Genomic DNA, 25,002 nt, shown 5'->3' on the forward strand with positions numbered 1-25,002 from the left:
ATATATATATATATATATATATATATATATATAAAATATATATATAAAATATATATATATATATATATATATATAAAATATATATATATATATATATATATATATATATATATATATATATATATATATATATATATATATATATATATATATATAAAATATATATATATATATATATATATAAAATATATATATATATATATATATAAAATATATATATATATATATATATATATATATATATATATATATATATATATATATATATATATATATATATATATATATATATAAAATATATATATAAAATATATATATATATATATATATATAAAATATATATATATATATATATATATATATAAAATATATATATATATATATATATATATATATATATATATATATATAAAATATATATATATATATATATATATATATATATATATATATATATATATATATATATATATATATATATATATATATGTAATACAAAAATTAAATACTTTTGTATTAATAAAAGCATTAAAACTTCATTCCTTTTCATTAAATATCTTTAGTAAAAGATAAGGGTAGAAATTCTATTTTGGGACTTCAAGGCTAAAAACATGCCAATGAATAATAATTAGATTAATACTTCAAAAGAGAAGTTATTTTAAGATCTTTCACTTCCATATAAGGAAAGATTAAACGATTTGCTTTGAGTAATAAATAAATTGATGAAGCGTAAGAATACAGAAAAAGCATATGACTGGGACCTCTTCACACTGTTTAATCATCCTATAAAATGCAGAGCGCTAATTTTGGCGTGGCTTTTTGTTATTTGTTTTGCTAACTTAAAATCCGTCAGCTTAGACGGGATATGTGTCCCCCCTCTCCCGCTTTGGAGAGGGGTTAAACTGCTATTTCGCCATCGCAACTTAATAAAAGAAGATTATGCACAACTGGACTCTTCAATCATGTTGCTCTCAATACTAAGTTACTAAAAAATCATCAGAATATATATATATATATATATATATATATATATAAAATATATATATATATATATATATATATATATATATATATATATATATATATATATATATATATATATATATATATATATATATATATATATATATATATAAAATAAATATATATATATATATATATATATATATATATATATATATATATATATAAAATAAATATATATATATATATATATATATATATATATATATATATATATATATATATATATATATATATATATATATATATATATATATATATATATATATATATATATATATGTATATATATATATATATATATATAAAATATATATATATATATATATATATATATATATATATATATATATATATATATATATATATATATATATATATATATATATATATATATATATATATATATATATATATATATAATATATATATATATATATATATATATATATATATATATATATATATATATATATATATATATATATATAACATATATATATATATATATAAAATATATATATATATATATATATATATATATATATATATATATATATATATATATATATATATATATATATATATATATATATATATATATATATATATATATAACATATATATATATATATAAAATTTCTGAGTTTTCCCTCTTTTCCCTAAATAGAGACATTTTAGGATTTTTTGCAAGATTTTCCCTACCAGAAAGACTGTTTGCTGATGGAGTAAACATCACTTTTTCGCTCCCACTCAACTAAGAATGATCAAATAAAACTTACTCTGATTTAATTAAAATCCTGTGTCTGTTTCCCTGCTCGGTCCGACTGCATCATTTTACAAGCCGAGCAGGATTTTAAGAACTGATGAAACGGGCGCAGGATAATATTAAATGCTTCTTCAAAACATAAAAATAAAAAAATAACTAAAAGAACACACTTCTACTATGATGGAAGATTTGAGCCTTTTAACGAACGGATCGAAGACTTCACAGAGAATGCTTAGCAGTTCATTGCCAATGCTGCGAAATTAATTGGATTTGGATGAACCTTGAAAGCATAGTCTGCAAATTTATCAATTTCGGCGTTAGTCAGTGACTCATCTTAACGAAGAAGATGGTTTATTCCCCTTTTCTACTAACTCTTCTCGTGTTTACTCTTGGAATGGTGCGACTATGGAGAAAACATTAAGAAAAAAAAAAAAAAAAATGTTTCGTTTACCCTTTTCGAGAATTCCATGCCTCTAAAGACCATCTGTTCCATATTTGTGAGTTCCTGCTTATTTCAAAGTGACAGCGATTCTACATTTCCAGAAGTTCATCTTAAAGGCTACGATTCTGTTCGCGTGTACAGTTTAGTGATAATACAGTGATTCGCGCAGTGATTCCCAGTGTTTAGTGATAATCCTCGATGGAAAATTCTTCAATGGTATTCATATAATGAAAATTTACTTCGATCCGTGCTTTTGCTTTGATAATATAATTTCGAAATATTTTTTGATTATCAAAATATGTGGTGTTTGAACAGCGAAAATAATAATAGATTTTGGTTATATTCGGAAAATTTTTTTTCTCATTCTTGATATTTCATTGTGATGATTATTAATTTTTATGATTATGAATTTTTCATGATTATTAATTTTTATTCATTGTTCTTATTTTGATTGTTTATTTATGCATTTTCAAAAACTTATAATTATTGAAATTTACTTATTCTTCGAGGAATATTATATTATTAAATTGATTTAATATTATTAGCATAAAAATGTTAAAGGATATTTAGTTTCGTTTTGATTATATTATGTGTTGTAATATATGATCAATTGAATATTTTTTTTAAAATTTTGCTTTAGTGTTTATCGTAAGGTAACGATAAATAAGCAACTATGAGATTTAATTTACTTCTAAATGCTATATTTAATTGTTAAAATTTATTTTGGTTATTTGAATGCCCTTACGGAGTGGCAAAAATTACAAATTTAAAATGGATGAAAATGCCAAAAGCAATACAGATAATTCTGAAGAAGAATTGAGTGATAATTTACAAAAATTAAGTATGGATCAAAGTGTACAGGATAAACCAGACATACTAGTCTTTGAGCCGGACATTGGTGTTCAATTCACATCCTGGCTCAAACACTTCGAAAAACAAACTCTAGATGCTAAATGTAATGACGAATGGAAAGTTAGAAATTTTCAAAAATTCATTAAGGGTTCAGCTTTAAAATTGTATATTAATAACTGTCTTAATTGTAATTCATATCAAGAAAGAGTTGAAATTTTTAGAGAGCATTATTTTTCACCTCCATTTGGCTTTAACGATTTTCAAAATTTAAAATTTTCGGGCCAAGCTAAAGACCTAAATTCGTATTTTACCGAAAAGGTAGAGTTGGTTCGAAAAATAAATTTAAGTAATGAACATATAATTGAGGGTCTATCTATTGGTTTGCCCCACCAAATCAGAACACTTTTGGTTTTAAAAGAACCTAAAACCCCAATTGAATGGCTCACTATTGTTTCGAAAATAATTCACGATGTACCTACGGTCTTACCCCAAACTGAAACTAAAAAATTACCTGAGTCTAAATTTAATGGGTATAGACCACAATATCAAGGCTGGGTACCAAGGCGGCCATTCTTTAACAACTCAAGTAATCAAAGTTATAACCAACAATCCCAATTTAGACCTAGAATTCAAAATGAAAAGTTTCAAAGAAATAAACAACAAACTAGTCATTTCGCCCAGGCTTCCCAGGAGTTGCCTCCTAAGCCATGTAAATACTGTGATAAGCTTGGTATAACCAATGCTTATCATTGGGGCCAAAATTGTGTAAACAAACCTAATTCTTTTATGGCTGAGAATCAAACTCAGCATAAACAAGAAAGTGACCAACCACGAAATTGACAATTAATTGTAACCGGATACATACAAAATAAAAATGAAAACTATGAAAGTGACAAATACCCGATTTTGACAAATAAAACTATCCTGTTAAATATTGATACAGGAAAAGCTTCAATTAATCTTTTTATGTTAGTTTCTTCGTTATAAAACAACTCCTGATTTATTACTACTTAATTCTTCGAATCGAAGCACTTTATGATACTTTTAAAGAAACCACATCCTGTTTCTAAATCTATTTTTAGCCAACTATACATAAATTTAAATAAAGATATTTTTCCTTTTAAGCCTTGTGAGAATCGCGTGATATATTTAATTAACCAATAGTAATTTCTGAGTTTTCCCTCTTTTCCCTAAATAGAGACATTTTAGGATTTTTTGCAAGATTTTCCCTACCAGAAAGACTGTTTGCTGATGGAGTAAACATCACTTTTTCGCTCCCACTCAACTAAGAATGATCAAATAAAACTTACTCTGATTTAATTAAAATCCTGTGTCTGTTTCCCTGCTCGGTCCGACTGCATCATTTTTATATATAAAATATATATATATATATATATATATACTAGCGCCAAACTTATGAGGCAGGCGCGGAATCTGAATATACGTCAACTTTTAATTCTATAAACAAGCTTACCAAATTTAGTTTATCTAGTACAACACCTTCTTGGTGTTAGGATTTTTTTTTCTGTCGGTGTATGCTAATTCATTAGTGCATACGATATTTCAAGTTTATGAAATCAGATACTAAAATGAGCTTTTTCTTAATAAACATACCTTTTCTTTGACGGATTTGGTTTTCCAACCCCCAAAATATAGAAATAAGCCGTAATCAGGGAAATATGGTCACAATAGTTTGGCAAGAGAGCTGTCCAAAAATTAGACTCCTTAATGTTAATTTTACTTTTTGTGTATTTCGCCATATTTCAAGAAATCCGAATCCGTTGAAGTAAAATGCATGTTCATTTAGAAAAAGTACATTTTTGTATCTGATTTCGTTGCTTAAAATATAGTCTGCTCTAGCTAATCAGCACATTTGACGAGAACCCCTTTAACTATTACGATTGCGTTCTAGTGTATGAAAATCCGATTATTACATAAAAAGTTGCTCAGGGTGTTTCGCTTATTTATTAACTATACAATTGTATAATTTGACGCCAAAAATAAGTAGTCTAATGATAGCAACCTTTTTTTATGCACCACTCGTGGAATAGTGTATATTTACATTGTCTCGAAATTATTTTACTATCTTGTTTAGTTAGTGCTCTCTTTGATTAAATTTCGTCGTTCTTTTCAAATATTCACATAAAATAAATACTGTCTTGATTGAAATGTACTGCTTTTAATCTAACTTCTTAACTAAAGTTTTAATTAAAATGAGTAGGTAATTTAAACCATTTTTCCAACAGTGTTTATGAACACTTAAGAATTAAATTCTAAGATACTATATCTGTATTTTCTTAATATTTTAATCAACTTAATGAATTTTCTTCATTAACATACTCAAAATAAAGTAGTTTCATAATGCAAAGCTTAATTTGGAAATGAATAGCTGTCTTGAAAAGTGTTTTATAAAATTAAAAAAAGTAACATACCGTCATGTGGGACTACTTTGTGCAGGATTTTGCAGTTTTTGAACTTTAACATGTAAAAAAAACTATGTTAATTCAAACTTTAGTAAAATTTATCGATATTATATTCATAACTGGACTCAGACGAGTGAATTTGATCAATATTGGCATTATTTGTAAGTAATATTTACAAATAATAAGTCAAAACATACCTTGCACAAAGTAGCCCCCAAATGTGCGACATTAATTCAGTGCAGCGATAGGAATTCAGTTTAATAATCATGTTTTTAGTAAAATATTGATATAAAATTGTTAAAAAAGTTAATTGTTGACATTTTTAATAACAAAAACATCAAGATATGTAAAGATATTAGTTTGAAAATAATTTTCAGCGTTAAAAAACCATTTTTTATAAAGAATTTTTTTCTTAAAAAGAATGTTTATTTCAAGACAATTGAGTTTAATCAAAAGGAAACCATTTACATTTTTGAACACTGAAATGGATGAAATTTCAAAAATAATAATTATTACATATTCATTGACATTTATAATATTGATAAATTTGAACATAACATGCTTGAATGAACATGACAGAACTTGCTCTTCAGTTTCTGTCAAAATCACCTGATGTCCTATAAAATATATTTTTATGTGTTAAATCGTTTGATTAATTCATTAGAAAATCTTTGTAGAAGAAAAATAATAGTTTACCAGGAAGTTTCACGTGTTTCTTGTGAATTTTATTAGAGATAGTATTTCTGTGGATTTTGTACTTCCGAGAAGCTTCTGCAATCGACATACCACCAGCAACTGCAAACAATGTTGCAGCTTTTCTAAAGTGTAATCACGGTAGTTTCTCGCTCTAGGTATTTTTTTTATAACGTCTGACAATTTTTCTGTCGAAAAAAAAAACCGAATGAAACTTTTCACAAAGTAGCCCCACAATGCATTTTTTTTTCATTTTCCGTTTAATTGTTATTAATTTTCAAATTTTTTTAAAAATAACGTGATATAATTGTTTATTAATATATAAAAAAAATTTTTTGCACTTACGACAATTGTTTTATCAACGTCTTTTCATTTCACAGCTTAAGTTTCCACGCACATTTTTCGACATCCGACGATCTCAGAAAGTTCTTGACATTGGATAAACAAAACACACTCTGAGATTATTTTAAAATTCGAAAATTTTTTTGTAGTAATAGAGGAGACTTCTATCTTCAAATTCCACACATTTTTAACGTGAAAAAAAACATAATACTGAATAGCAGAACTTGAAAAGTACCAAATTCGAATTTGCACAAAGTAGCCCCCGCTGCACAAAGTAGCCCCACATGACGGTAGTTCAATAGTTTTTAAAAACATTGATACAGACAGTTTGATAACTTTTATACATTAATGCGGAAAGTATTAATGCATGCTACATTTTAATGCTCCTTAAAATACATGTTACGTCCGGATTATTTTTTTTACTAACGTGACTACTTATTTATTATGAATGTTATAAATTATAAAGATCATTATTTTGGTTAAACAACATTTTACAGCAAGTCACTGTAGAATTATTCAAATAATATTCGAATTTTTTTTTATATCATCGAGCATTTTTTATAATAGGGCTTTTTGTGTGGATATTTCTTAAATAAAGTGAAAATAATTTGGTTTCTTGAATTAATTGAAATTGTGGCCCTCTTGAATAAATTTAAAATATGATCTTTTGAATAAATTAAAAAATGTAGCTCTTTTGAGTAAATTGAAAATGTGGTTCTTTAGAATAAATAAAAAAAGTGTCTTTCTTGAATTAATTTAAATTATATCCTGAATAAATTGAAAATGTGGCTCGTTTGAATAAATATAAAATGTGGCTCTCCGGAATAAATTGAAAAAAAACCTCTCCTGAGTAAATTAAATTTCTTATAATAGGGTTTTTTGTGTGGATACTTCTTGAATAAATTGAAAATAATTTGGTTTCTTGAATTAATTGAAATTGTGGCCCTCTTGAATAATGATCTTTTGAATAAATTAAAAATATGAATCTTTTGAGTAAATTGAAAATGTGGTTCTTTTGAATAAATAAAAAAATGTCTTTCTTGAATAAATTATATCCTGAATAAATTGAAAATGTGGCTCGTTTGAATAAATATAAAATGTGGCTCTCCAGAATAAATTGACAAAAGACATCTCCTGAATAAATTAAAAATGTGACTCTTTTGAATTAATTGAAAATGACAATGATTCTTTTGAATTAATTGAAATGTGGCTCTATTGAATTAATTGAAAATGTTGCTCTTTTGAATAAATCTAAAAAATGTGACTCTCTTTAATAAATTTAAAATGTGTCTCCCAAATAAATGAAAAGTGTGACTCTCCTAAATAAATTGAAAATGTGGCTCTCCTAAATAAATTTAAAATGAAGCTTATCATTATGTTACTGTAAGATTATTATTTTGAATAGAAACTTCTTATTTTTATCTGTATAAGAAAACTATCAATTATTAAAAAAAATTGGAACTAAAGGTAATGAATTAAGAAAACATAGACGGCATTAAAAAAATGTTCTGTGCTGTTTAATATCCTCGTGAAGACAGTAAAATTTCTCTGTTATTCCATTGGGACGAATTTGTGCTTTGATCAAAATTGTATTTTGTGTACAACAAAAGTATTACCGTGGAATCAATCATTTCTCCAACATTCCTAAATAATGCATGAAAAATCTTTGACAAGACGATAGGAAAATTCCCAAAGGCAAATAAACTCCGTGATCTATATTTATATAGAATTCAGAGATCGTAGGACGCAGATAAAAATTCTTTAACGTCGGAAGGGAAGAATGCTTTTCTAAACAACTCGAAGGAAAATTATCGATTGACAAATGCTGTTAGATATTATCACGCAAAATCGATATTTAGGAATCAGGACCATCCAGAAAACTATTAAGATTCTGGAAAACGGATTTTTAGTCCTTTTTTTCCTTCTTTAGTTTGCAAAATGCCTGCTTTTGGAAATATTCCTTTATGAATAGTTGTAAAAATATATCAGTTTAAGCCTTTAAATATAAATCCCAAGCAGTTTTACATAAAATAAAATATTGTGCATAAATAAGTCTTTTATGATCATAATTGTTTAATTTATTGTTTTGATAGAAATTTGAAGTATTCAACATTATTTTATTATATAATTTTTGTTTGGTTTTCATTTAGTAACATAATTTATTGTAATTATGAATTTACAAATATTTAAAGAAATTTAAACTAACTTAAAAAGTTTTATTCATTTTCATTTTAATATTTACTACTCTGTTAGACGCGTTTAAACCACCAGACGTATAGCTTTACACAGTTATTCATTACGTCGAACTTCGATGGTTCAGAAATTTCAAGGTGACTTTATTAAAAAAGAAAAAAAAAACTTCTTAAAAAGTCTCATAGGCCGTGGGTAGGCAGCCCAGTGGTTTGAGAATCAGACTCTTGTCCGAAGGGACAGGGGATCGATCCTCGCCTTCGCTAAGACCAACTGAGTATATGTTTTACGTGCTCGTAAATTTATGAAATCGAAAGACCTATGGTTGGTTACTGAGCAGTACTATGGGTACAGGTATTTAAGGAAAACTTCCTTCCACTTCAGATCTATGTCTAAATTGAGGAAGTAGCTTCACAAAATTGTGATGGCATATGTCTTCGAATCATCCTCAGGTTTGTTTCCAGGCCATCGCCGATATCCCATTCCGTAGCTCTAGTGCACCGTAAATGAAGTACCTAAAAAATCTTATATTCTGCAGTTTTTCTAAAAATATATTTAAACAGGTAGGGAAAACAGAAACTACCTGCAAAGAATTGAAATTTAATAAAATTGTTTGAAAATTAAAATTATCCAGCTCTCTGTTTTCAAATATCCCCTTAACAATTTTGCCATTATCTACCCGGACTTACATTTATTTTTACATATTTTGTTTTGGAAAATATTTTAAAATATTTATTTTCGTATTTTATTAAATATTTAACTATTTACTTTATCATTTTTTTCGTACTATTTTGAAATGAGCCAATAAGTTAGTATTCATCATCCAAAATGTGGTATGCTGACTCCTGCGTTCGTACAGTGTGTACGTAGACTCCTAAGAATTATACAAGGGGTCCAAGAAACACTTTTGACATGAACTACAAATAAAGCTCTCCCTTCTTTATACCATTCTGTACGTATTTATTATAAAACAGGTTTTTTTAGATTATCTGTACAAAAGTATTATACATAAAATCAAAGTACAGAGAAATACTCAACGTAGAAGCGAGTTTTAGAATAAAAGTTTTCAACTTAGAGCCCGAACTTACGATTCTAGTTTCAAGAAATAAACCTCATTAATATAATTAAGTAAAAACTATTATAACTGAAATTATATAAGATGTATGTGTTTTGAAACTTTTGTAAATTCTTTTTACCTCCGTTTTTCATATATTTTATGAATTTTTATTCTATAAATGTCCATCTCTAACAATAGCATGCTCGAGAGAAAATTGTTCTATTAGATGTCTCTGAAAAGAGGAGTTTACCAGGAAAGAGTGAAAAAAAAACCAAACTAATTAAAAGAAAAAAAATTTCGATGCGCTATGTATTCATAAAAGCTTAAATCAGTATATTAAATCTATTTTCGCATTCGGAAATTAGTTTTTTTTAATTTTATTTTATAATCGTCGTTGAACAGCCGACTCAATTTTTGAGTTTACAACTACTAATGTTCAACTCCGTAGCCTTATAATTTTGAACCCAATCCAGAAGACAAGGGAGCTCCTGGATCAAGTATTGGGAGAAATTTTTCTTCGTGGAGGACTTTCTGACGGAACTAACCCACATTTGCGTTACATGGAGGGGAAGATTACGAAAACCTACCACGCTTACCCTGACGGCGAAGGGACTCTAACCCATGATCCGTCTACCACTGAGGATATTTCACGTCGGCACTGCGGTCGGTGCAAGCCGGGTGCGGATTCGTATCGATCAGCCATCGGTGGGATTCGAACCAGGATCACCTCATTGGAAGGCGAATGCTCTATCCCATGAGCCATCACGGCTCAAATTATTTTTTTGTACAAATTTGTTATATCTAGAAAAATATCCTTAAATTGTACTTAAAAAAAGGTAAACTTTAAAAAGTCTAAAATTTTATCATTCGTCACTTCTCTGCTTGCTATTGATATCTACAATGTTAAAAAGTTAAGTGTCTAATTGCCACCATTTTTGGTGTTAAGGTAAATTGAGTGCATTTTTATGTACGGAACTCTAGTGACCGTGCAAAAAACTGTTTAAAATTGACAAAATAACGTTCTTTGAAAAAATTAATTTGGATTTATTACTTAAAATGTTATTGCGTTTTAAACGAAATGTTTTTTGCAATGAAGCCATTCAATTAGTTTTAATGCGCATGAAAATGTATCCTTTTTTCCCTTTCTAATGGCAGATTAGAAGACAATTGTAGACAGAAAAACAAACAATAAAACTGGAACAAGAAACAGAGATAACAGTAACAAAACTGAAACTACAGTAAGTTTATAAATCGTTTATCCTGTGCCGAGCTCTCCAGTATTTCACCGACAAGTGTCCCGAATCCAGTTGACTCAAATGGTTCGAGTCCTTTTCTTCACGAATGTTGCACAATTGGCAGAGAGGACTTGAAGGGATTTTTATACGGTATAAATGCTTGGAGAGGCAATCGTCGCCAGTAGCGAGGCAAACAGTATTACCAGATTTGCCCCTTGGCCACAATGGAATATTTGCGATTTCCTCTATCCATTTCTTGTCCTTATTTGTCTCCCTTATATAACACCTAAAGTTCTCCTGGATAGATTTTTTAATTAACCGCTTGGGGGTATAGAAGGGGGCAGCAATGGTCAGGAGGGTAGCTCTAGAATCTGATATAGAACCACCCTTGAAATTTATTTTAATTTGACATGGTAGCTGTGACAAGGCGATTTGAATTGCTGAGATCTTCGCATTGGCTGTTTTAATGTCTGTAAAATGAGAATAGCCTACAGGAGACCTCATCGCCAGCAGTAATACAGTCAGTCGAGGGCCAGGATAACCTGGTCGGTAGGGAGCTGGGCCCATATCCAAGAGGTCGTGGGTTCGATCCTCGCCGGCCGAAGACTCCCCGTGTAGTAAATGGTGACTGATGCACGTTAAATCTGTCGAGTCTCAAAGTCCTCCATGTTCCCACAACAAATCAATACCTCTGGGGGCACTGATCCAGGAGTTTCCTTGTCTTCTGGATTGGTTCAAAATTACAAGGCTACGCAGTTAAACGTAAGTAGTCGTAAACCCATGAAATTGGGTCGGCTGTTCAACGACGGTTATAAAATAAAATAAAATACAGTCAGTCGGCATGGAGCCATCTGTAAACACGTACAGCCATTCATTATCTGGGTACAGATAATGCATGTAAACAAACAAAAAATGAATAAATAAAATTATAACAGTAAAAAGGTGAACAAGAAAGGTGACTACATGCACTGTAAAAAAAATTTAGTTTACCCAAACACCAAAACTGGTGGCAGCTATACGTCAAAATTTCTTTACACGCAGTAAAAAAACGTAGTTGCTATCATTTTTGGTTTTGAGATAAACTAAAATATTTTTCTGTGCATGTAGTCCCATTTTTTATTTACTTTGACACTGTTATCTATAGATTTTTTTATTTTTTGTGTGTTAGTTTTTCTGACAAAACATATTTTCATGCGCATTAGAATCAAGTGAATAGCTTCATCGCAAAAAAATATTTTGCATAAAAAATATTTTTAGTGGTATATTCATACTAATTCTTTCAAACAAATGAGATTTTGTGAAATTTTATAATTTTTGCACGATAACTACAGTTCAGTACATCAAAATGTAATTGTAACTAAAATATAAAATTATTGCAAATTCATTCTTAAATATAAAACTGTTATAAATACATTTTTAAGTACGGAACTATAATTGTCGTGAAAAAAAAATAATTAAATAAAGTTGATAAAATATGCTTTATTTGAAAGAATTGGCCTAAATCTATCATTAAAAATGTACTAGATTTTAAAGCTAAATGTTTTTGCAATAAAGTTTTTATTTATTTTTATTTCCAATGTACACCTGTGTTTACATTTCGTCAATTCAGGCATTTTACAAGATAAATTTGTTAACCACTCTTTCAGGAGCACCATATTAGGTGGGTCAACGTTGCTCCCACAGTTAGAACAAACAGTAGAGAAAATGAAAGAACATCCATGCCTTGCTCAGGATTCGAACCCAGAACCTTTCCGATGCCAGGTCAGTTCCCTAACCCCTACGAAGTCCGGTCACGCAATGAAGTTATTAACGTGATTCTAATGCGCATGAAAATATGTGCTGTTAAATGTGTTGTCAAACACACAAAAATAAATAAATAAAAACTATAACAGTGAAGAAGAAAAACAAATATAATTGTGACTTCATGTACGGTAAATTATTTTAGTTTATCCCAATACCAAAAATGATGGCAACTTTTTTTTGCATTGCAGTGTATATGTGTGTAAAACCAGTCATTGGAAAAAATAACAGCGATATATTTTTATCAACATTTATTATAACTTAGTAATTTGAGATTATTGAGCAAGAAATTAAACTTTCGGAAACGACGTTAAGTCCCTATGATTGGATCACAAAAACTGTTGTTCAATACGCGATCAGTGGACTCCAAAACTTTCAATAATACAGCATTATGTTATCCATAAATTTACAGAAAAAGCTCTTTTTTAAGGAATTTCACCTTGCTAGCCTCTTTCAAATAAGTAACTTTAAATACGTTTCATTTTATCAAAACAATAAAAATTAATACATTCCTTTTCTAAAAAAATAATAAATACTTACTTGAAAAATGCTCAGCCTTCTTCTCTCTAAGCTCGTGCGTTGCATACGTTGAAGTAACATCCTTAGAACCAAAAAAAAAAAAAAATTCTGTCTCACGCTAAAAAGTAAAAATTAATTAAAAAACCAAAAAAAGGTATTTTTAGTTTCAACTTAACTCTAAAACCATTTACAATATTAAGTACGAATATTTACTTTTTTTTTACGGAAATTACTTAGATCACTTAAAAAAAGCCACAAAACATAATTTCTTAGTGGAGAAACGATGTGAGATAAAGAATCGATATCTTAATGATGCCACCACCTTTTCTACGAATTGTATCTATTTGCTTGGAGATAAAAATTTATCAATTTAAACTTTGCTGTTTCCACAGTGTCCTCTTTTTCTCAAGTTTCTTAACCTTTCTCAAGTTACAATGAGTTTTCTTTAATATTTATCACAGGTCAGGAAAAAACCTTTAGTTTCACAACTGAGAACACGGATAATCAATCAGCTATGGATCATACATGATGAAACTTTAAACAAAATTATATTACTTAAATAGGTCGCTTTACTATTAAAAAACTTTGTTTATTAATTTTGCAATGAAATTTGTTTTATATAAAAGATTTCCTAAGCAATTCATCGCTTAAAAATAAATTTGAAGACTTAATATATTAAGTTTGTTTTATTCATATGAATGCTGATTCCCTTATTAACCACATTAGTTCCTCACCACCTCTCTATAGAGCTTGGAAATGCATTTTATCCTGATTTGCCTCTCTCGGACACGGTGGTTTTTCTTGCTCTGTTTTTCATTTTTTCTCTCATTTGGCTACTGTTTTTAGTTTAGTTTCTCCATTTTATTTTTATTTTCATTTTTCATTTGTAACTTTACGTTTTATACTTCAAAACACTTTTGTTTCTTTCCATTCACGTCTGGCAAGTTCTGAAAATGAGTGCCTGCTTTCGAGCGCTTGAAGCATGTAAATTGTTGATTCCAATTTGTTTTTTTTAAGAGAAAAATGTTTTTAATCAATTCATACTTGATAGCTTATTTTCTTGAAGCTAAATTTAAGGCAGAACTAAAAAAAATGACCGAAAGAAATTTTTGCTCTGGGTTACGATTTTTATTTCATGCTTATCGTTGATCAAGAAATGAATATTTAATTTCGCCCATGCATGATAACATGGATAAATTAACGAGCTATTCATTAGTTACGATAAAACTCGGAACAAAATTTATTATTTGATCATTACTATCACGCTACTATTTAAAAATCTTTCCTTATATATTTTGCAACAATATTTGTTTTATCAAAACGATTTTAACATTTGATTTATAAAAGTTTTTCTGTTCCATTCATACAAATACTTGATCGGTAAAGGGACTTCAAATCTGAAATTAGTTTTGCTTCTAAAGTCGCAGATTTGTTTTCAAATTACCTATCTAGTCTATTTTATGTCGAAATGTACTAGTTTAAAAACTTTTATGCAACAAATCACGTAAATGTTGCAACAAACTTTTAAGGGAGTTAGGACACATCAACAGGTTTAAAACTGCATAGGAACCCATGGCCGAAAATGTCGCCGTATGCGGATATGGGTGTTTTCTTATTATGACCTGTTCAGAAACATGCAAATGAGCAGTTCATAATGGGGAAGCGCACCTAGCGACGTATGATGACAGTCCCGGGTATGGGTTCCAATGTAATTTTAATCCTGATGATGTGTCCTAACACTCCTAGAAGTTAAGAATAAGGAGAGAATAACCATATCAAATAAATGCAATAGTATTTTCATTTCTAATGATTTCAAAAATGTTCTTGAATATGAATTATATTAATAAAAAAATTTAAATCTGTCATAAATTCCAGAAAGCAAGTCTCACTTTTAGAAAATTTTGATTTGATTTAAGAGCTTAAATAAGAACTACGTGATAAAGAACTCTCACATTACTAAAATAAATTTGTGTAGTAATATATGAGAAACACTAACGGTTGAGATAGAATAATTAACACGTAAATAATGAAATAAAATAATTTTAAATGAATCATTCGTTTTACTTTTATGTCAAACAAGCATCCAAAATATAATGCCAAAAGCTTAATTTTACTGTTTGTTCAATAATAAAAATTGGTAACTGTTATGAAACTGAATAATTATTTATCCTTATGAAGAAACTGTATACCTTGTGTTATTTAAAATTCCTTTCTTTCTTTATTTATAAAAAATTGGGCACCTGGGCCGCGCAGAAGGCCCATATCCCATACAGTTTAAAATTTAAAAACGTGAATAATAAATAATGGCACAAAAACTGACATAATACTGAAGATAAATATCTTGAATAAATTACAGAAATAGACCTACGTGTCATTGTGTGTTTCAACACTGAGGAAGGTTCTTGATTATAAAATCGAAACTATAGTATGTCTGCTTTTGTACCATTATTTGTGCTCTACATGTTTAACTTTATTCATGAATGTTAATTAATGCATAATATAAATAAAAAGTTGTCTTTAAAATTCATAAAGAACTGAGAGACAATTATATCACTATCCCACAACATACAATGAGAAAAAACTATAGTCAAAACTACCAGAATATAGTAAAATTTGCAGTGTTTCTGTCTTTATGGAAACATCAAAACGCAAGGTAATTTTTACTGAAGCTCTTTGACAATAATTGTGGTTAAACTAACAATAAAATCTGTTTTTATAATATGTGATAAAATTTGTTAAATATGGTAAAATTTAGCAATTTTATCATATTACCTTAAAGCACGGCATAAAAACCATTTATTCGGTTAAATTTATTTATTTTTTACAAAATGTATAGTAATAAGAAAAAAAAGTTTGAAAGCCAGAATTTCTGGTGAAACATCATACCAAGGGTGACAATTAATAAATGAATAGTTTCAATACCGTATAGTTTGGTTTAATTAACCAGAATTATGAGGAGTTTTTTTTTACCAGAAATTTTTATTACCTTACGGTACAGTAAGTTTTCCAAAAAATTTTTCTTCGTTTACCATAATGAATTTAGAAAATGTAGAAGAAGGTGGAACGTGTATTAGCAATGAAATATATAAAATAATGGAAATGAACTGTTAATCTTTAAAAACTTTTCAAAAAAAAATTACATCATTGGACATTTGATTTATTATATTTTCAAAATATGACCTTCGTGGCGTGATAACAATACGCATGATGAAATGTCTGTTAGGATGTGCAGAATTGCCCCCAAGTCATCAAACAACAGTAAATTGCAAAAACAGAACTGCAAAAACAGTAAATTCATATCTAACCTCAATCATTGAACTCTATTATTGTTGCTAACTACACTGTAGAAATAAAAAGAATATGTAAAATTACAATAACGTTTGAATTTGATTCAACTTTAACAATCTTCTAAGTTGAACCATATCATCCTGCTTACATTTTATAATTCAAGAAAATTGCTCAGCTTATACGGAAACATAGTTCAATCTATCATCGAACTGAGCTGGCAGCGAATTCGCACCATACTTTGTTTCAAAGTGCCATTATTATGCAAGTGCCGTATGCAAAAACAGTAAATTCATATCTAACCTCAATCATTGAACTCTATTATCGTTGCTAACTACACTGTAGAAGTAAAAAAAATATATAAAATTACAATAACGTTTGAATTTGATTCAACTTTAATAATCTTTTTAAGTTGAACCATATCATCCTGCTTGAATTTTATTAATCAAGAAAATTGTTCAGCTTATACGGAAACACAGTTCAATCTAGCATCGAACTGAGCTGGCAGCAAATTCGCACCATAATTTGTTTCAAAGTTCCATTATTATGGTTTAATGCAGAATTGAATTATTTAAGAGTATTGATTATAATAAATTTCATGGTTCAATTTGCTAACAAATGTAATACAGAACTTGAATTGTTAATTTAACAATTTTATTCGTATTCCTTTCCTTTTATAATTTCGATTTACTTCTTTATAATTAATAATTATCAGCATAAAGGAAAATTAATTAAAGAGAAACACTTTTTTTAAAATACTAACAATACGTCAAAGTTTTTTTTTTAATCTCTTGCTGATTAAACTTACTTTTTTAATTAGCAACAGCTGATTAGTGAAATATTTTAATCACTGAAATATTTTTATCACAGCTCATTGAATATCTTGTTCTTTGGAATAAAATAACTAAATGATTGTAATTGAAGTAAAATTAAGTAAATAAATAAGTTTCTTAAAATATTATTATGAATTTTTCTTATTAGGGGGATACATTGAGAATTTCATTAATAAATGAGGAAAGTATCGAAATAAAAAAAATTCCTTCGATTGATTTTTTATTATGTAATTTTCAGAAAGTAATGAAAATTAATATTCTTAGCCATAATAAAGTTAATTATGAAATTAATAAATCAATAAAATTAAAAATTTAGGTCAGCATGTGGATACAATTTTAAACATAAATGAATTTTTTTATCATGTAAAATTAGTATTTTTTTCTTCAATTATGAAACTGATCGGTTTATTTATTAAAGTAGAACGGAACTTAAAGAAGCTTATATACATTTGTAAAAAGTTCTGAATCAAATTAGGGTAGCAAGTACCGGCACTCAGGGTAGCGTGCTTTTTAACGTAAAATCCCTTTTTACTGAAACATGCTATGGAACAAAAAATATGGTATACTGTAATTTTTACAGTAAAAATTATCGTAAAATCATTGAATCACTTTCATTAAATAAATATTACTGTAAAAATAACAGTATATTTTACGGTAAAAGTGAATTTTACGGAGGATGTACCCAAAGTACCAGTACTTTATGCTGTAGTTTGATTCTTAATTTTTTACAGTGCAGTTTTACACAGTTACTTTTGTCATTGCTGGTTTAACTTGGAAAATTATATCAGCATTTCTATTTCGCATTACACCATTTTAATCAGTATTTTTTTCACCCGTAATTTGATCCGGAGTCTTTTACAGTGTACTTTTATTTATTGTTTTACCTTTTTATGCTTGTGCGCGTAATATTTTATAGGTTGTTAAGAAATGATTTACGCCTAAAATTTTAAATATTTTGTAGTTACGCAATTTTAAAATAAAAATGACACGATTTTATTAAGATTGTCAGAACAAATATTTAATTGTGTAAACATTTGCAGAGATTAAATCAAAAACAGAAGATATTAGATGATATCAAACGTTTGAGCCATATTAGAATGGTATATTAAACAAATAACGTATATAAGACTTGTTGTAAGATTGCTGACAAAAATGAAAAACAAATATAACTGAACAGTGATACGAACACCTGATTTAACATTGAAATTTAAGCATAAGGCCCACATTTGGTCAATTTGTCAGTTCTCGTTTCTAATCTCTCCTCAGACAGTGTAAAAAGTTAGGACGATAAAGGGAAAAAAATACTTATTTACTTTACTTACTCAATTCAACTTTTTTATATTGTCTCTCCAAAATAATTTCTGTTTCATTAGTAACATAATTTTAGCGGCAAAAAATTTAATAAGTGGAAAAAATCAAAATCGTTCTTGTACACGGTTTTATTTGTCGAAAAATGACTCAATGTCTATACAAAGAGAAAACTCAAAAAGGTGTAAAACGTTTAGAGATAATATTTTGGATTTCAAAATAGCAATCATTGTGCATTAAGGTATCCGACTACCTTCGGGACAAAATTTTTGAAAAATAAATATTTTTCACAACATTATTGCAATTTATATTGTATATTAATTTAAATAAACATATTTAATAGAGAAAATTTTAATATACAGGAAATTTTTTGTTTAAAGAGTATTTTTTAGGTAATTTTAATGAAAATAACTTATTAACGGAAAACACTCTACACAAAAAACTATTGTACATACAGCTATCAAACTTTTTGAGCCGTTTCGTATAACCCTCTGAAGTGTTATGAACCTCAACTTAAATGATATCATGAAATTAAAAATATTTATGGAGTGTTAAGCACATTTTCCCATTTTTTTAACATTTTCTTCACATTATCTACTGCAAAATATCTCATAAAACAAAAAATAATACAGTTATCTGAATTCTGGAGGTCTGTTATATAACCACCAATACAAGAAACAATCTCTGAAAGTTTGAAGACAAATTTATAATAATTAGTTGAGTTATCTTGTTTTCCGTAGACAAAAAACAGCAAAATTTTCATTTTGAGAAAAACACAATTAAAGTTTATAATTACATTTTTTCTAAAAACTATGAATCTTTGTCAGTAGGAAGTTATTATATTTTATAGGGGGCACATTCCTTCACACATTTTCTTAGTTTTATTTAACGTAGCGATATTTTAGCGTATTATTTAGCGATATTTTAAAGTATTTAGTGAATAACATCAAAAGTCTACTACTTATAAAGCATTTAACACAGGAACAATTTTTTATTAAACAACCATCTTACTGTATTTTCACACTTTAATATATATGTCTAAATATAGTTTTTATTAATAATTAGAAGTAAAAAATATTTTTTATAATATTTATAATAGCTCAAATCTAGAATTTTCTTCTAAATGCAATTTGTTATCATATCAAACCGGACAACATAATGAAGCTAATATCATCATCAGGATCTCAATATCAATTATTCGATTGCCACACAGATTGTTTTTATGCAAAGGCATCAGTTCTTTATTGACATCCATAGAAATCGATAATTTTGAAGAGCTTGAAGTAATAGATTTATCTGCTTTGCACAATTTTGAATAAATGGTATAATCAACTTTACTCAAATCATCGCTTTTGGTGGCATGTTGATTACCGTAATATTTACGTTTCTTAGATCGAGAAGTACGTCCTTTACCTATTTCAATAAATTTATCAAATTAAATAACAAATTTTTTTGAAAGAAATCAATAAATTTCTTCAAAACAAATCAAAATCAAGATATAGAAAGTACGCTTCAAATGTAAACAAACTATCAGAAAATATGCTAACTTTTCATGTTATCCACAAACAGTAACCACGAAACGTAAAATCTAATTAAAATATAATTCAGATTATTAGCCGTGAGTTTAAGAGCTTTTAAAAATTAAATATCTAAGAAAAATAAACACACAAATAGAAATGGAACCGAAACTATTACCTACTACCGGCTTCATTTTTGTAATTTCCGGTAAGTTGGACAGCTGTCATCTGTTACTAAAATAGCTATAACTAAAGTTCTGCTTGACGTGCATTCAAAAACAAAACCGTTTTGAAAACTAGAAAAATTGGGCATTATTATAAAGCAATAAAATAAAAAAGTGATTTCTTGTGAAAAACCTCTTTTTTAAGGTAGTCGGATACCTTAAATCTGAACAAAATATTTTGCTTGAAAATTTGAGGCTCGTATCAAAGGTTTTGAGATCGGTACAAAAGGTGTGCATGTTTTTTGACTGCTGAATAAAAATTACTTTGAATAGTCTTTAAATTTATCGGTCACAGCCAAACAAGTTATTGCTGTATGTAAACAAAAAATTTAACAGCAAATTTTCTGAAAGAGTATCTTTCATTACAAAAAAAAAACACTGTAAAAAGTTAGGTACACTGAAAAAATTATAGATCAAGTTACGATAAAAGGTGCCGGCCTTCAGGGAGATCTGATCTATCGTAATTTTTACCGTACAAATTAGCGTAAAAGCACTGAATCACTCGAATTAAATTAATTTTACTGCAAAAATTACGTAATATTTCTTTCATTAGAGTGATTCAGTGATTTTACTATAATTATTCCTGTTAAGATTATGTTAAAATGGATTTTACGGATGATGCACCCAAAGTGCCAGGACTCTATTCAGTAATTCGATCCGGAAATTTTTACAATGCAGACAGATTTTTATAAATAAATAATTAAAACTTAATTTTTTACAATCTAAGTAGATTTTTATAAGTAAATAATTAAAACTTTAATCTTCATAATTGTTATTTTTAACAGTGTATTACCAAGATGTACCTATGTCGATTTCAAATTCCGTTTTTTCCCCAACTACTCAGATTATTTGTATAATTTAGTTTTATAGATGAAACTTTCATTTTACCTGAAGATAAATGATCCCATCTCGCTGCGTGCGTGAGCAAATAAATAACTGAAATAAATTTAGTGAAGTGTCACAATTTAAGCTCCGTTTCATTTGTCTTTTAGAATCCATAATGTGAAAGAAAACGTTGGGTATCGCAGTAACTGATGAACGGATGTTGAAAGGGCTTTTGTTAAATTTTTTTTATACGTATTCTGTGCAAGATTTTCATGCCTTTCAAAAAATTTGATCTGTTTTATGTTTGCTTAAGTAATTTCATATATTATTTAGAGAATTATTTCTTATTCTTTGACTTAGAATAACGAATGCTTCTTAGAAAAATAAAAGCAATTTCACAGAGTATATTCCTCTGACCTTATTGTGTGTGATAATTCATGAAGTACGGCTTACACTTAATAAGAGACTTTTAAGTACTGACAGATTCTTAAGCTGTATGATTGCTGTAAGATTCTAAATTCCGACGCTGTAAGACTGATTCTAGAGCTGTAAGATTGATGCACGATTTTAGATTCCGATTCTGTACGATTGATTCTCTAGAGCTGTAAGGTTCTAGATTCCAATTCTGTAAGACCGATTCTACAGCGCAGTATAAAAAAAAGTGTGTAAATAACTACACATGAAAAAAAAATATCTTCAAGCTTTTTTTTCAGTTTATGTTTTCTATAATTAAAAATACCAAGACATATTTTTGTTTGCAATTAGAGCATCAGGAAAAATATATGTATAAAAAGGGGACACCAGTGTCCCATGAGCTTATCCCCCACCGAATACGTGCCTTTGTGAATTGCAAAAAATTGCAAAGATTTGTGTTATTATAACAGAACAAAAAAAATGATGAAATATATGCCTTTATTATAATTTTTTATATTCAAAGTAGCATATGAAATTACATATTTCGTCATTATTAAACGACTAAATTTCAATGCCAGATGTAATATGTGATTTTTACCAAAGAAATAAACTAAAACTGAAAAATCATTAACGAAAATCATTTTACAAGCTAATTTCAATAATACATGAACAATATCAGTGACATCTTAAATTAAGGGGACACGCGTTTAAAACAAAAAAGGGCAATTTTTGTCTGATCATTTCCAAATTTTGACAGAATATTGGTAGCAATAGTAGAAGTTTGTGTACAAAGTTTAAGAAAAAGTAATAATAAGCTTTAAAGTAATAGCTAAAAGTATGTTTAATTGTTAGTAATTAAAAACTTCCTTGCGAGCGAATTTATATATTTTTTAAATTAAATTTTTACCCGAATGCGTTGTTTATAAACATTTGCATAAATGTGAGTGTTTATGGTAATCGTATAAAAATATAACGCAACTAGGCATTAAATGTTTATTTTTGTTCCCAAAAATTTCTTCAAAAAGCAAATTTTAATTATGTTTGTTCAATTATTAAAAAATTAAATTAAGATATGAAGCTAATTAAATGCATTTAGAATTAAATACACAAGAACATCGAAGAGTATTTAAAAAAATTTTTAATAACAATAAAACAACTGTAGCGCATGGAGCTTTTTGAAGTTGTGAGAACATTGAAAAATTTCATTACGAGAAAAAATAACTTTGTCAACGAAAAGTACATATTAATATATGGACCTTTACGAATTCACAATCTTAAAACTCGGTAAGAAAAACTCGGATTTAAGAAGGGTTTGTTGCCTATTACTTAATAAAGAGTAATTTTTTTTATTATCTCAAAAACCAAATAATGGATTAGGATGTTTCTGATTTTGAACGTTTAGTGTCCCCTTAAGTATCATAAAAAATGCCAATAAAAGTAAGATTAAATATTTGAAATACCTGAAGCTTTGTTTTAGACAAAGTATTTCGGTGGAGTCTTGGACTGCACGCTAGAAACTTTTTCCTGGTACCTTGCGACCTAGCACGGGCTATCTCACACGTGTTTTTGACCACCAATAAATTGCGGTTACTAACTTTCTACATTCAAATTGCTACGTACAGAAGAATCTTCGGGAATCTTTTCATTCGGAGGATCTCCCCTTGTCACATGGTGATTTGAAAGTAGAAAGCTAGAAACCACAATTTATTTGTGGTCAAAAACATGTGCGAGATAGCACGGATTAGGTCGCGGGGCACCAAGAAAAAGTTTCTAGCAGGCAGCCTTTATCTTTCACCCGATACGTTTCTGTGAGTTACAACAAATTACAAAGGTTGAGCCGCGATGGTTCATGGGATGGAACGTTCGCCTTCCAATAAGGTAAACAGGGTTCGATCCCGGCGATGGCTGATCGATACGAATTCCGCATCTTGCACCGACCACAGTGCTGACCTGAAATATCCTCAGTGGTAGATGGATCGTGGGTTAGAATCCCTTTGCCATCTGGCTAACCGTGGGAGGTTCTCGTGGTCTTCCTCTCCATCTAAAGCAAATGCGGGTTAGTTCCATCAAAAAGTCCTCCACGAAGACAAATTTCTCTCAATACTTGATCCAGGAGTTTCCTTGTCTTCTGGATAGGGTTCAAAATAACAAGACTACGGAGTTGAACGTTAGTAGTCGTAAACCCGAAAATTGGGTCGGTTGTTCAGCGACATTTATAATATTATAGTATAAAATTACAAAGGTTTGCGTTATTTTTGCCGAATGAAAAACGGCTATTTTTATTGTTTTTTTTAATATTGTAACTATCATAATTTTTTTTTTCAATTTGGTCATTATAAAACGACTAGCATTCAATTCAAAGTGTAATGTGTGATTTTTACCGAAGAAGTAAACTAAAACTGAAAAACAATTTTCAAAAACGATTTTCCAAGCTAATCGCAATGATGCATGAATAAGAGCAGTGACATCATCTCAAATTAAGTATCATAAAAAATGCTTTCTAAGTGAAGGCGCAAATAAAATAAAGCCTTGTAAGATACTTAAATAAATAATGAGCGCTTAGATGAGCTACTCATGTATTTTTCTATTAACAGGACAAAATCTACCTTAAGTAATCATTCTTAATCAAAAAATGGATGGAGGGGGGGAAGCAAAAATAAAAGAAAATCAGCCGATCTTCAGCGCCAATGATCGCCAAATTTGGATGATTGTTTTTTTCCTCCAAAGAAAAGGTGACATTACCTGTCTAGTGTTCTCCGACTAATTGAAGATAGCAACGAAATGATGGTTTTCTTTTTTTGCAGGAAAAGCTTTTCCTAAACTACTTATGCTCTTTATTTATTTGCTGAAAATAGAAAAATTTAGTTTTTGTTTCCAAACAAATGAGAAAACTTTGAAGCATTTGATTTATGAAGAAAAATGATTTCTTAGATTGACGTTTGTTAATCTAACAAATCTAATTGGTGCTTTATTTATCAAAGCAAAGTTAGTAAACTGTTTTTGCGCAATTTGTTTTATTTTCTGCAACTAATATATATGAAAAACAATTTAATCAAATTCTTATTTAATAACGAATGAGAAATATATAGAAGTTTATGAGTAGATTTAAATTATGGACAAAAATAATTTCTCAGATTGAAGTTTGTTAAGCTGACAGATTTAATAGTATACTTTTTTTCATCAAAGCACAGTTAATAGATTGTTTTTATTAAAATATTGCATTGTTATTATTGTATAATATTTTAATAGCTA

The 25,002-nt window shown here is 28.2% G+C and overlaps 1 protein-coding gene across 1 annotated transcript in view; it reads right to left on the reverse strand.

Moving 5' to 3' along the window:
- LOC107441008 (uncharacterized protein ZK1073.1) overlaps positions 1-13,696 on the reverse strand; it is a 128,720-nt gene extending 115,024 nt beyond the window's left edge. Inside the window, exon 1 of the mRNA XM_043043899.3 lies at positions 13,366-13,696. Within this exon, the coding sequence (XP_042899833.1) occupies positions 13,366-13,425 (60 nt within the window). The 5' untranslated portion in view covers positions 13,426-13,696. The remainder of the gene's footprint in view (positions 1-13,365) is intronic.
- Positions 13,697-25,002: the final 11,306 nt, after the last annotated feature.

This window comes from Parasteatoda tepidariorum, chromosome 3 (assembly GCF_982258835.1).
Source record: "Parasteatoda tepidariorum strain Cologne lab strain chromosome 3, Ptep-v5.0, whole genome shotgun sequence".
Classification (NCBI taxonomy): Eukaryota; Metazoa; Arthropoda; class Arachnida; order Araneae; family Theridiidae; genus Parasteatoda; species Parasteatoda tepidariorum.